The sequence below is a fragment of the Vicugna pacos genome, chromosome 2, assembly GCF_048564905.1.
Source record: "Vicugna pacos chromosome 2, VicPac4, whole genome shotgun sequence".
Classification (NCBI taxonomy): domain Eukaryota; kingdom Metazoa; phylum Chordata; class Mammalia; order Artiodactyla; family Camelidae; genus Vicugna; species Vicugna pacos.
This window is the reverse complement of record NC_132988.1, coordinates 74,545,790-74,559,080: the sequence shown is the minus strand read 5'-3', so window position 1 is coordinate 74,559,080 and position 13,291 is coordinate 74,545,790. Positions and strand designations below refer to the sequence as shown.

The 13,291-nt window shown below is 39.3% G+C and overlaps 1 protein-coding gene across 4 annotated transcripts in view; it reads left to right on the top strand.

The window, feature by feature from the left end:
* Window positions 1–268: 268 nt before the first annotated feature.
* The window catches only part of PAQR3 (progestin and adipoQ receptor family member 3), a 27,871-nt gene continuing 14,848 nt past the window's right edge, over window positions 269–13,291 (top strand). For 3 of the 4 annotated variants that reach the window (XR_001460449.3, XR_012060928.1, XM_006198226.4), the window contains exons 1-4: window positions 269–655; window positions 3,910–4,072; window positions 9,909–10,064; window positions 12,869–13,066. Coding sequence is in view for 1 of the 4 variants with exons in the window: in XM_006198226.4 (XP_006198288.1) it covers window positions 471–655; window positions 3,910–4,072; window positions 9,909–10,064; window positions 12,869–13,066 (702 nt within the window). In the remaining 3 variants the exon portion in view is untranslated. The remainder of the gene's footprint in view (window positions 656–3,909; window positions 4,073–9,908; window positions 10,065–12,868; window positions 13,067–13,291) is intronic. The other variant, XR_012060929.1, reaches the window with a different exon arrangement.

Sequence of the window (13,291 nt, the reverse complement as noted above, 5' to 3'; positions counted from 1 at the left end):
ATGTAATACATATTGCTTCTAATTAAAAACAGAGGAAGAAAAAGCCACTTGTATTTGCCCGTTCAGTTCTACGCTCTTCTCACAGACGAGGAGACGCGGGCCACCGCAGATGCGCGGCTCTCAAACGGCGGGGTAGCCTCGTCCCGTCCCAAACCCGCCAGTCCTGGAGCACATGCGCATCCTCGAGGCCCCGCCCCCGGCCCCGCCTCCCTCAGCCAGGGCGGGCCGAGGGGCGGGGCCCGCCACGGCGTGCTGACGTCAGAGAGGGCTGCGACGCCGCCGGGTCCGCCGGGGAGCTGACGGCGGTGGCCGCTCAGTGCGCAGAGCGGACCCTGGGCAGCTGCGGGATCGTAGGATCTCGCGCGGCGTCCCCGGGCTCCGGGGCGGGGGCTGCGGCGGCGAAGCCCCCTCCCCGGGGAGGCGGGGCCTAGGCGAGCTCCCCGGCCGGGGAGCTGCGGCGGCCGAGAAGGATGCATCAGAAGCTGCTGAAGAGCGCGCATTACATCGAGCTGGGCAGCTACCAGTACTGGCCCGTCCTGGTGCCTCGCGGCATCCGCCTCTACACCTACGAGCAGATTCCCGTGTCCCTCAAGGACAACCCGTACATCACCGATGGCTACCGGGCCTACCTGCCTTCCAGGCTGTGTATCAAAAGGTACAGTCTGGCCGCCTCCGCTGGGCGCGCCTTGAGGGGCGCGTCGGCGGCCCCTCCTCCTCATCTACTCCCTTTTTGTCTGGTCTGCCTGCTGCTTTCCCCGCTTTTCTCCGGGCACATCGTTTCCTAGCTGCCCCATCCTTTTCATCCTTTTCTGCCACCTCTCCTCGCTTGTTACCTTTCCTTCCCCCCGCCGGGGTACTTGATCCGTGGAATAACAATGGTAACCACGATCATAATCACCAACTCTCCCATGGCGGTTTGCTGTTTACAGAGGGATTTTATATCCTTTATTCCATTTGGTGCTTATTGGGATACGTGTTGGAATAGACCCCACTGACAGTGGCTGAGCTGTGCTTGCCCCTGTGTATACCTAAGCTTTGTTTATTTTTAAGGCGGCCCTATGGAAGTTCGTATATTTGGGGCCAGGTAAATGCCTGTATAATAGGAAACAAGTTCACATGGCCATATATATAGAAACTGCTGACTGATTCATTCATTCAGCGGATACTGTGGAACCCCTGTTAGGTACCAGGAGCCCTACGAAGTCCTGCAAAGAACAGCAGGCATGGCCCTTGTTCTCATGAAGCTACCAAGATCTAGCCCGGATGACACACATTAAAGAGCTAATGACACTATTACATAATAACCATTGTGAAAAACGCTGTGAAGGAAAAGCGGTATAGCAAAGAGAGCCTATAACAGGCACCACCCTCCACTAGAGCACTATAGAAGCATCTTTAAGAAAGGAATTTCTTCATCTAAACTCTTAAAACTGAGTCCCTTGAAAGCTGGGGATTAAAAAAACAAAACTGAAAAAATTTATAGTTCCTAGACTAGCTTTCTGTTAAAAATCACTGTATGTACTTAATTATAGGACCCCACTTTAAGAGAATTAAGATGCAGGTGTTGGTTAGCTCCAGGTGACTGTGGTGACAGATCCCACTGCTGGAATGTGGGCTATTGAATTGCTCAAGCAGCAACCACATGTCTGATTCTTGATCTTGTTTTCAGCATGATCTTTCCCCAGTACCTTTGCTCTCCCTGCCTGGAAAGTGTTTCTCTGACTCATGGTCACAAGGTGATGTCACTGTCCATCCCTACTTGACTTCAATAAATGGCCCACAGTGCTTCACAGTTTGAATCCTAAGTACTATTTTCCTCCCCATTGCCTCCTTTGCGTAAGTTACTCATAAGAAATCAGATCTGGGCCCTGCTGTGGATGTGGAGTTACACAAGAATAGAGCAGATAGTGAATTGCCTTAAATAGTTTCATACCCACCTGGTCGTGGTCCTCTGCATTCTAATGTTAGGGTCCAAATCTCATGATTGGAGGAGTGAAATATAATGCTTTAGATCTTGGGCTGTTGAGTGAAAAAAGTCTTGGGTATGCAGATCTGCCTCTAACAGCTGAGGGACCTTGAACAAAAGTTAACCTCTCCCAGCCTTAATTTCTCTATTCTTAAAAATGAGGGTAATTACAGTATCTTCTTCAGAAATTACTAAGGACTAAATGAGATTATGTATGAAAAATGCTACACAGAGCCTGGCACATAATAAGCACTCAATAAATGGTGACTTGCTATCACCCTGATCATTGAATTTGAAGTTGAACAGATGATAATGATGAAGTTGATTGTTGGTTTTGAAGGTGAACAGAGTGTAGGTCTAAATTCTCATGGAACAGGAGTAGACTCTCTACTGGAGATACTCTTCCAGGTGCTCTTCCAGTTCAGCTTTTGCCCTCTCTTCTTTAAGCTGCCAAGAGGGACGAGGACAGATTTTGAATATAAGGAAATGTTTTTTATGTCACAGCTGTTCTGCCAGTACTCTGTTAGTTGAAAGGAGCATACCAAGATTGTGTCTCTTCGCTCAATTAATCAGGTTATACTGGGTTTCACAAAATGAAAAGGTATTGGCTGTCAAACAGTCCTGTGGTTAAATGTGTTTCCTCATATTCCTGCATCTCCCTGCCCCCAAGATAAATAGTCTTTATAGTTGCTGCTTCTACAGGATAAAGTCTGAAATTCATGATACGATATCCACTTTATTCTTGATGATCGTTTGATAGTGTGAGACACTGCTGTGTTTATAGCATGGGAAAATGAGAACCATAGTGACGACTGCAAATTCAGTATTTTGGTTATACATTAGTGCTTACTAATGATGATTCTGAATCAGTGATGGTTAAAGACTAGTTTATACAAAAGATTAGATTTTGCAAGAGAAATGCAAGAGCATTTTAATCTTTAGTCATGATGTCACCTTTTGATAATCAGTTGTCCACAGCTGGAGAAATGCTTCACAAAATTAAGGAAGAAGCTGGAAGGGACTTGCGGCCGAATCTAATACACCTCCCTTGTTTTAGAGATGGAGAAATTGAAGCCAGAGGGGTTAAGTGACTTGCTTATGATCCCAGAGCTAATTTGTTGTCCAGGGTGGGAGTGAAGGGACCCGGAGCCTCCTGACTTCTGGTCGTTGCGGAACACTCTGCACTGACCTGTGTTGTCAACACTTCTTAAACTCAAACCAGTTAGGGCGAATTGAAAGAGGGCAGTTAGTACTGATATGAAAAGTAAACACTTGTTGTTCCTAAAAAGTGTAAACTTACTCCACCTGAAAACCAGTTTGGTTTCAAAACAACCACAGCAAAGTTGATACAGCATGCCTGTCTTAAAGGAGATTTCTGGTGGATCAATTTGTATTTATTCTGCTTCTCTCAAGTCCATTTAACTTTGTTATTTGCATGAAATGAGTACTAAAAAGGTGTTTTAAGTTTGTGTCTACCCTTAAAACTTAGCAAGTTTTCAGAGACCTATTACTGAAAGTCAGAGTACGCTAGCTAATGCCCAGTTTTAATCTGTACATTCGTTACTGTAGACATTTAGCATCTAATCTGAGCAAGATGCTGTGCTTGGAACAGTGGTGTCATAAAGATAAATGGTACCAGCCATCTGGAGTTAATAAGCTGGAGGATGAGATGGAATTTATACATAAATAACTCTAATCGAGGAAGGAAATGGTAAATATAATAGAGGTGAGCAAGAAAAAACTAAGCTCTCAGGATTGATAGAGGTGTGGAAAGATTAAGTGATATATCAAACTTAAAATGGCAAAAATGGGGTTAAGGGCTTAAAGTTACCAGTGTTAGATAACCCAGAAAATTGTCCCTAATCTTTTACATGCTGACAACGAGCAAACGAGCAAGCAGATATGAATCTGAGCTGCATTTGTGTTTTGTTTTGTTTTTCCAGTTTGTTTATTTTATCTAATGAGACAGTAAACATCTGGAGTCATTTGCTGGGTTTCTTTCTCTTCTTCACGCTGGGAATATATGACATGACATCTGTGTTACCTTCAGCAAGTGCGTCCAGAGAAGATTTTGTAATTTGTTCTATTTGTCTGTTCTGCTTCCAGGTAAGTCATTCCACAAACACTACTATTGGTACAGAGAACTTTAGTCAGACAAGCTGGGGCAGGTGCCCTTCACACTCACCACTTGCTTTCAAGAGCCACAAAGTAGCATATAGGTTAGCGTATTCACTTTTATAATATTCACTTTTATACAGGCACCAAAAGTATGCTTTTATGAGAGTATATTTGGATGTTATTAGAGTATATTTGTAATCCAGTAAGTTTTAAGGATTGAGAAAACACCCTTTCTTTTTTTAGACCTCTCTACTTTAAGAGTAGTATGTAAAGATAAGAATCTCTGATTGTACTGTTTGCTTACTGAAGTAGAACACTGTTGCCTACTTAAAACCTACCTGAAGATTTCTCATCTTACTCCTGTTTATATGTCTGCGACTTTTATGTTTGTTTCCATACCATCTTAATTTTAATGTCTTTTGCTGCTATTCATCTTTTCTGTCACCTTAATGTTAATTTCCTTTTGTCCTTTTACACTTGCCTAGTTTCATGTACTTTCAGTTTCTCCTCCTCTCTGCCTCTTATATTTGTTAGCTCCTCAGCGCTTTCATTTTTCTTCAAGAATTTTTAAAAGTTCCTTTAAAAGTTATGTTTAATAATTTTTCAAACAGATAATTCTAAAGAAGGAAACAAATGTGGACCAAAATCTGGTTGATTTAAAAAAATTTTTTAAATGCAGAGAGTACCCAAAAAACCCATAAAAGTGAAAAGAAAAGCTGTCATCCCCTTCCTCCAAACAAAAGCCAGCACTCCCTGTAGCAAATCTATAGCAGATCTGAGAGAGGAAGGGCTAAGTCAGCTGCACAGTGTTGCTTGTTGCTTTCCTTGTGTGTCAGTTTCAGACCTTCATCATTTGACTCAAAACTTTGGACTTAAATGACCAAGAAACAACATTGGAAACATCTCCCTCCCCTTTCTTCTAATTCTTGTTTCTAGAATAATATTTTAAATTTCTTTGAGAGAATGAAAACTATGTATTTTTGTGTGTGTGTTACAATTAGAAAATTATTCTTTAAGTATTTTTTATAGTATGAAGAGTGCACATGGTACTTTAAAAGAGTCTCAGGCTTAATTTTCTTCCTGATTGGAGCCTCAACATCTCTTAGAATCTATCTGCATTTTTAAAATGGAAATGAATCAATTTCTTCATAGTTAAATTTTTAGATGTATTTTATAGACTGCTCTTAACAGTCATTAATAGAAAAACAGGTTTGTACTCTACTGTTAGTTACATGGATATCATCTCCTTTGAGGATCTCACATGCTTTCCTCTGCGCCTAGGCCTGCCCTTCACCAATTCACCACCTAGCCACAGCTGGTGTTAGTTCAGGGAGCACATTAATTTCCATAGTGGTTTAAGAAAGCTGAGAAGATGAAGTGATTAAAACAGACGCCACTGAAGAAACACCCTAAGTGTTAGAGTGACATGCTGAGGATTGATCAGCAAGACAGTAAAATCTTGTTCTAACTGCTAGTATGCAACCTGCTAAAGACAAATGACCACATTTTCTCTACTGAAAAATACAATTTATGTCGTTTTTATTTTTATATTATATTTATCTCTTGTTCACCCAACCTTCCCAAATTCGTAGAGTCAACAGGCAGCATGGTAAACCACAAATAGATGTATTTATTTTGATTTACATTTAATTTTTTAAAAGCATAGGATATTTTCTCTTTTCACTTCTATTCTTTTTATATGCTTGGTACTTTTCTACCAACCAGATTAACAGAGTACTTTCTGAATAGTGAGTTGTAATTTCAGGGGCTTTGAACTTTCCCAGAGGTCTTTTCTATCTTAGAGAAGAATAGAATCTGAGAATGCCTTTCCTTGGATTGAGTTTATAAACATTCATTTCAACAAATTTTTTTTAATACTTTCTATTTATATCCAGGCACTAAGCTAGGCATCGAGGATATGCTGCTGAACAAAACCAGCCTGTCATAAAGATCAGGTCACCCAGATAGGCCAGCAGAAAGAAGAATGAGGCAGGGCATTTAAACAGAAAAAAGGGTTTGTTTTAAGGCCCAGAAACAAGGGACAGCTTAGCACTTTCTGGCCTTTAGGTGTTTGTAGTGTGATGCTAGGAAAATGGAGCAAGAGGAGGCTGGAGACATAGGCAGAAGCCAGATCTTGAGGTATTTGGTTACGATGGCAAGGAGCTTGGATATAAGATGTCATACTATAATCATCTGTCTACCTTGATGTAGTAAGGTATTTCACAGAAACATACTCTCCAGAAAACAGTAACATACTCAATATGCCAGATAATTTTTCAGTCAGTTTTTTAAGCAGCTCTAACAACATATCCCTTTTAAAACAGAACATACTAAGTATAGGTTAACTTTTTTTTCCAGTTGAATGAAAGATCCTTTAAATTCTATAGTGCTTTACAATTTTCAGAAGTTTCACTCACATGATTTCATATAATCCCATAATAAACCTATTTCTTCTACCCCTGTGTTACCCCTCCCCCATTCCCCTTCCCACTGATTACTATTTTTATTCACTAGTTTGTTGTATTTTTTAGATTCCACATATAAGTGATGTCATACAGGATTTCTCTTTCTCTGACTTATTTCACTTAGCATAATGCCCTCCAAGTTCATCCATGTTATTGCATATAGCAAAATTTCATTCTTTTTTACAGCTGAATAGTACTCCATTGTTTGTGTGTGTGTGTGTGTGTGTGTGTGTGTGTGTGTGTATACACACCATATCTTTATCTACTCATCTGTTGATGGACACTTAGGTTGTCTTCCATACCTTGGCAATTGTACATAATGCTGCTATGAACATTGGAGTGCATGTATCTCTTTGAATTTATATTTTTACTCTTTTGGGGCATATACCCAGGAATGGAATTGCTGGGTTACATAGTAGTTCTATTTTTAATTTTTTGAGGAACCTCCATACTGTTTTCTATAGTAACTGCACCAGTTTACATTCCCACCAACACTGTATGAAGGTTCTCTTTTCTCCACATCCTCGCCAATACTTGTTATTTGTGTTCTTTTTTGATGATAGTCAATCTGACAGGTGTGAGGTGACAGCTCAGTGTGATTTTGATTTTCGTTTCCCTGATGAATGGCAATGTTGAGCATCTTTTCACGTGGCCATCTGCATTTCCTCTTTGGAAAAGTGTCTGTTCAGTTCTGCTCATTTTTTAATTGATTTGCTCATTTTTTTGATGTTGAGTTATGTGAGCTGTTTATATATGTTAGATATCAACCCCATATCGGTCATATCATTTGCAAATATCTTCTCCCATTCAGTAGGTCGTCTTTTCATATTTTTTTATTGTTTTCTTTTGCTGTGCAAAAACTTTTAAGTTTAATTAGGTCACATTTGTTTACTTTTACTTTTGTTTCCTTTGTTTAAGGAGATGGATCCAAAATAATATTGCTGTGATTTATGTCAAAGAGTGTTCTCACTGTGTTTTCCTCTAGGACTTTTATAGTATCCAGTCTTGCAATTAGGTCTTTAATCCATTTTGAGTTTATTTTTGTATGTGGTGTTAGAGAATGTTCTAATTTCATTCTTTTGCATGTAACTGCCCAGTTTTCCCAGCACCACTTATTGAAGAGACTGTCTTTTATCCATTGTATATTCTTGCCTCCTTTGTCATAGAGTAATTGACCATACGTGCATGAGTTTATTTCTAGACTTTCTGTTCTGTTCTGTTGATCTATGTGTCTGTTTTCTGCCTGTACCATACTATTTTGATTACCATAGCTTTGTAATACAGTCTGAGGTTAAGGAGCATGATTCCTGTTCTTTCTGAAGATGTTTTGGCTATTTGGAGTCTTTTGTGTTTCCATAGGTTAACTTTTTTAAAGCTCAAATGTTGTTTATGAACACTAAATATTTTACTTTTGATAGCTTAGTGTTTCACTTTCCACTTTTATTTTCCTTTTCACAATGAAATTAGTTTTATTGTTGTTTCTTACTATTACTATAAGATATACTTATATAGAAATTCAAGCAAAAAAAGTATTTGGAAGAAAGTGAAAGACATTTGAAATTACCCTTCCACATTTGACATTTGGATTAGAATCCCTCCAGACATTTGTGTATGCACAGCTGGCTCACATTTGCCTGCCTACATTCCTATGTACCTCTTTATCTGCTGTGGTCATCTCTGCTTGCTGTTTTGTGTCACCCAACATTGTAACAATGAGGTCTTTCCCTGTAATGAGAACATACACCTTGATGTTCTCTGGATTTACTGTGTTTAATCTCAGAGATGATCATAGAAAACAAATAACCAAGCTTCTTAGAGTTATGTTTAATTGGGTCTGTAAATTCTGGTTTGTAGCTTAATAACCAAAGCCACAGACCAATAAGGATTGTAGATAGTGGATGAAGAAATGAGATTGTGGCTAGGAAGCTTGTTTTGAATATTGATATTGAGGCCGTGGGGACTGATTGGGTTTCTTCTAGGCCAAGCTGTAGAATAGCTGGGTGACCATTTACCTGTCCCATTTTCCCCATTCCCCACTGTCCCTGGTGTAGTGTAGGCTCTAGGCATTGCTTCCCAGGGCTGCCCCTGTACCCTCTCGCCGTAGCTTTTTGAAAGGTGCACTTAAACTCTTCAGTAGTAGCACACATAGCCCGTAACAGTGAAGCTAAAACTCCTTGTTTGAGGACTTGTCATAATCATATCATGAAGAAGTCCACATGACATTCCTTAGTGGTTCTGTTTCTCAATATGCTGCTTTTCCTGGGGGCCCTCCAGCAAACCCGTGCACACCTTTATTTATATCTTTGATGGATGCCAGGTCAACCTCAATCCAGCTCAGGTGGCACCCCTTCTGTGCAGTGTGAAGCTCTTTTCCTCCCACCACTCCCACCCCTCTAAGTACACACGTGCACCCACACACCCAATCCCCTCCCTCCTCCATTTTCTAACTGTGCTCTGCAGTGACTTTTCCTTTGGCGCTTCCGACATCACCATTTGTTCACTTGTTTCAGAAAAATCTCTTTGAGAGTAGAGGTTTCATCTTTGTGTCCCCAGTACATGACACACAGCAGGTATTTAATGACTAGAGGGAGTTCAGCCATAGAAACCTTATCAATCTTCAGGGCAGCTGATTGAATCAGATTAGCTTTGCTCTCAGTTTGGCAACATCTAAAATCAGCATAAGTCATAATTATTTTTTCTCCAATACAACAAAGCCATGTTTAACTTTAACTTAAAAATGAACCCTATACAATGAGTCTCATACAGATGTTAAGTCTTAAATTAAGTGAAAAATGTAAATAGCAGAACAAAATGTATGATTCCATTTGATTAACTTTAAAAAGTATGTATCATATTTTCATGTATGTGTGTAGACTTCTGTATCATAGATGTTTGATATGTTCATTGAAAATATCTGAAAGGACACATAAAAAATGTTTTCAGTGGGGAATAGATTGACTAGGAGGGACTTTTTTTTTACATCATACATTTCCATGTTTTTTGATTTTTTAAAGACATGTATTACTTCTATAGTAAGTAGTTTTAAAAAGGAAACATTCATGAATCAAAATAATTCTCAGTAGATTTCCTACTACTATGCTATTCATCGAAGTTTTTTGTATTCTAAAATAGCTATCATTTTAGACTTTTTTCTTTATGATTTTTATCCCGATTTTACTGATGAGGAAACTGAGGCTTAGGGAAACGGCATAACTTGCCTGACACAAAGTTAGGATCCAAGGCCAGGTCTTTTTGGCTGAAAAGCCTGGGCTTGACCTAACCACTTCCCTGAACATCATGCATGAGTTACTTTAATTTCTTTTGTTTCACTTTTGTAAGATTTGTTTTATCTTCCATAGGTCTGTATGCTTTGCTCTGTGGGCTATCATCTTTTTTCCTGCCATCGATCAGAAAAAACCTGTCGAAGATGGATGGCATTAGATTATGCGGGAATTTCTATTGGAATACTGGGCTGTTATGTCTCTGGAGTATTTTATGCATTTTATTGTAATAATGTAAGTAACTTAGAACATTTTACATTCTATCTTTCATATAGGTCTTGGGTTTTCTTGCCATGGTTCCTTTGAACTTATGAATAAGCACATAATTAACCTGTATAAGAAGTGGTAGAGTCTTAGGTAGGCATAAACTCATTTTTCAAAAGGGCCCTATGATCTCTAACATCTGTTATGAGTTTTACTCATTTTACTAATTTTCCGTAGAAAAGAAATACATATGTGTATATATAGTTATTTTCTGATATTTAACTTAGTGATATTAAATTAGTAACGTTTCCCCCACTAAATCTGTATAGCTACATGGTTCCTCAGGTGTGCATTACATCTTTTATTTTTATATTTATAGACTTAAAGTTAACACTTGATAAAGTTATGAAGCTGGCTGCTTTTTTCCATTTTTCCGTCTTATCCTTTGCTCCTCTCAGTGGGAGAAAAAAAAAAAAGGAAGGTTTATCTGTGAGTATGTTGACCCATATTTTTATACAAAAAATACATTTTCCTTTCCTTAGTCTTATATTTGGAGGCAGGCCTAGAGACAGACCAAGTGGGCGGTGAGTGTCTTTAATAAACATTTGAGTTCTAGATTAACTGTTTTCTGACCCTAAAGTTGCAAAAGTCATTTATGGCCTTGTGCAAAGCAGCATTTGAAACACTGTGATCAAGTTATACAGCAGCTGATCTAAATATGATGGCCAACCAAACTACCTCATCACCCCATGACTCAGCCAAGAAGGCAAACTGACTCTTCCCTTGGGCTCAGTACATCTCCAGGTCTTCTGTTCAGAAAGTCCCCATCAACCCTACCTTCTTTTTCTCCTGCTCTCCTACCATACCCCTTTTTTTCCCCCCTTTTATCCTTTTAGTTCCCCCTCTTTCAGAGCCGAGATTGAGCTGCTCTCCCAGGAGTGGTATACCTTCTAGTCCCTTCCAGTAACAGGCCTAGAGCCTGTCCTGCCCAAGCCCTCCTTGTGTAGCAGGTGATCCAAGCCACATCCCCAGCCTTCACTTCCCGGGAGGATTGGCTGCAGCACGGGATTCCTCTGGCTGTTGGGAGTTCTTACGTAGGATGTTTGTTGCAACACAATAATAGAACTGTCAACACTTTCGGAGCGTAAAACTCACAAAGCGAAAAATCATAAATTTGGTTTGAACATAAGAATGTTATTAATTGTAACCACTTATACATGAGCCATTTGCTTTTTAGGCCTGATTACTTTGGAAGATAAGCATATAATTAAATATATATGCAATTAGCCTTCTTGTAAATTGATTTGATTTTTAGTAATGAACTCTATTTATATCTGCTTACCTTTCACAACTTATTCATTTTGCATGAAACTGTTTACATCTTAAAAAAAAAAGGAACTTGTGAGTACAGTCATGTAATATTTTAATTGTTTGCTTATCTTGTTCTGTATTTCCCTGAAACCTGTTTTTTGTTTACCTCTTCCCAAACATATCTGATAATCAAAGAGACTAATGGGACACTTTTTGTAAATCTCTTTTCAGAAAAACTACAAGTCCAAAGTAGATTAAAGAAAAAAAGAGAACTGTTAGAGCTAATACAATCCATGATTATTTAAAGGAAAAATTGTTTTTTTCCCTCTGGTATCTAATCATTTCCAGATATTCAGGTACTGTAGTGACTCTTTACCTTTTAAGGAACACAGGCTAATTTGAGAATGAGATTGAAAACTGGACCCTCTATCCTGGGTAGTGTGCTTTGGGGCATAAACTGACCAATCTGACATATGAATTTCAGGAAGTGTCATAGTCCCAGAGAAGTCCTTGGTAGCCCAGGTTAAGGACTCTGCCCTAGGTGATGCTAACTTTTGAGAGTCAAGGCCAGCTTTTCAACCACTCATTTACTTAAATATTATGTGAGTCTTTCAAACTTAGTATATTTTTAAATGAACATTCTTCTGTGCTTTCCCATTCTCTCCCCAACACACACACACACACATACACACCCCTCCTAGATCATCTTTTATCGTTTGCTGCACTGATAGAAGCCATCTTTGTGGCTTCTCACACTAGAAACAGTTGAGTCATCCTCTACTGCCCTCTCACACATCCAGTCAGCCATTAAGACTTTAGTTTATTCAAAAAATGTGTCTTGAATCTGGTGCTCACATCTGTCTTCCTTATTCAACAAGCATCCAAGCTCCTGTTTTCTCCTTGAATCAGTTACCCTAATATCTTCTACCTGGCCTCCTGTCACCTTTTTTTTTTTTTTTTTTTTTTTTTGGTGGGGGAGGTAGTTAGGTTTGCTTAATTGTTTTTAGAGGAGGTACTGGGGATTGAATCCAGGACCCTGTATATGCTAAGCATGCACTCTACACCTGAGCTGTACCCCCCCCTTTTTTTAACACTCACGTCAGAGTTATTCTAATAAGTCAGTTACAGCACTTACTATTAGATCATAATCATTTGTTTATATGTCTGCCTCTCTCATAGCTCATGAGCTTACCCACTGAGAGAGCCCAGGTCATAGTCATCTTTGTTTCTACAGGACTTAAGTTGCCCCTGGCATATCATAGGTACTCTGGAAATCATAGGTACTTGTATGAATGGATGTGTTCTTTGTAAGCTCGCTTTGGGATCTAGCCTATGATCCTAAGAAACCTCACGGTTGTATACCATACACATTGTTGGAAGAAAGGAAGGCAATCATGTTTGGAAATGAAAATACCAAATAAATAGAGTTTGGAGTATGTAATGTAGAAGCCAAAATTAAAAATAACTCTCTTCCTTCCCATTATTGTTGGTAACAATTAAAATGTGATTTCCTTTCCTTCCAGTATTGGCGTCAAGTGTACTTGATCACAGTGCTTGCAATGATCCTGGCAGTGTTCTTTGCGCAGATTCATCCCAGTTACCTCACACAGCAGTGGCAGAGGCTCCGTTCCATCATCTTTTGCTCTGTGTCCGGATATGGAGTGATCCCTACTCTTCACTGGGTTTGGCTCAATGGAGGAATCGGTGCTCCTATTGTACAGGTAGGTTCAGTGTGATCAATATTTTTCCCATTTTTTGGTCCTTTTCAATTTTATTCCTTTTGGTAAAGTAATAATGTAATCAAGGCCAAGTGGGTGGTCTGTCATTTGAGAGCATATTTATAATTGCAGAATGATGCAATAATTTTCACATCATAGAAATAAACAAACACACCTTGCATGAATAGTAGTAGTCTACTGTTTTCTTCTGAGGTGTATTTCTCTGTG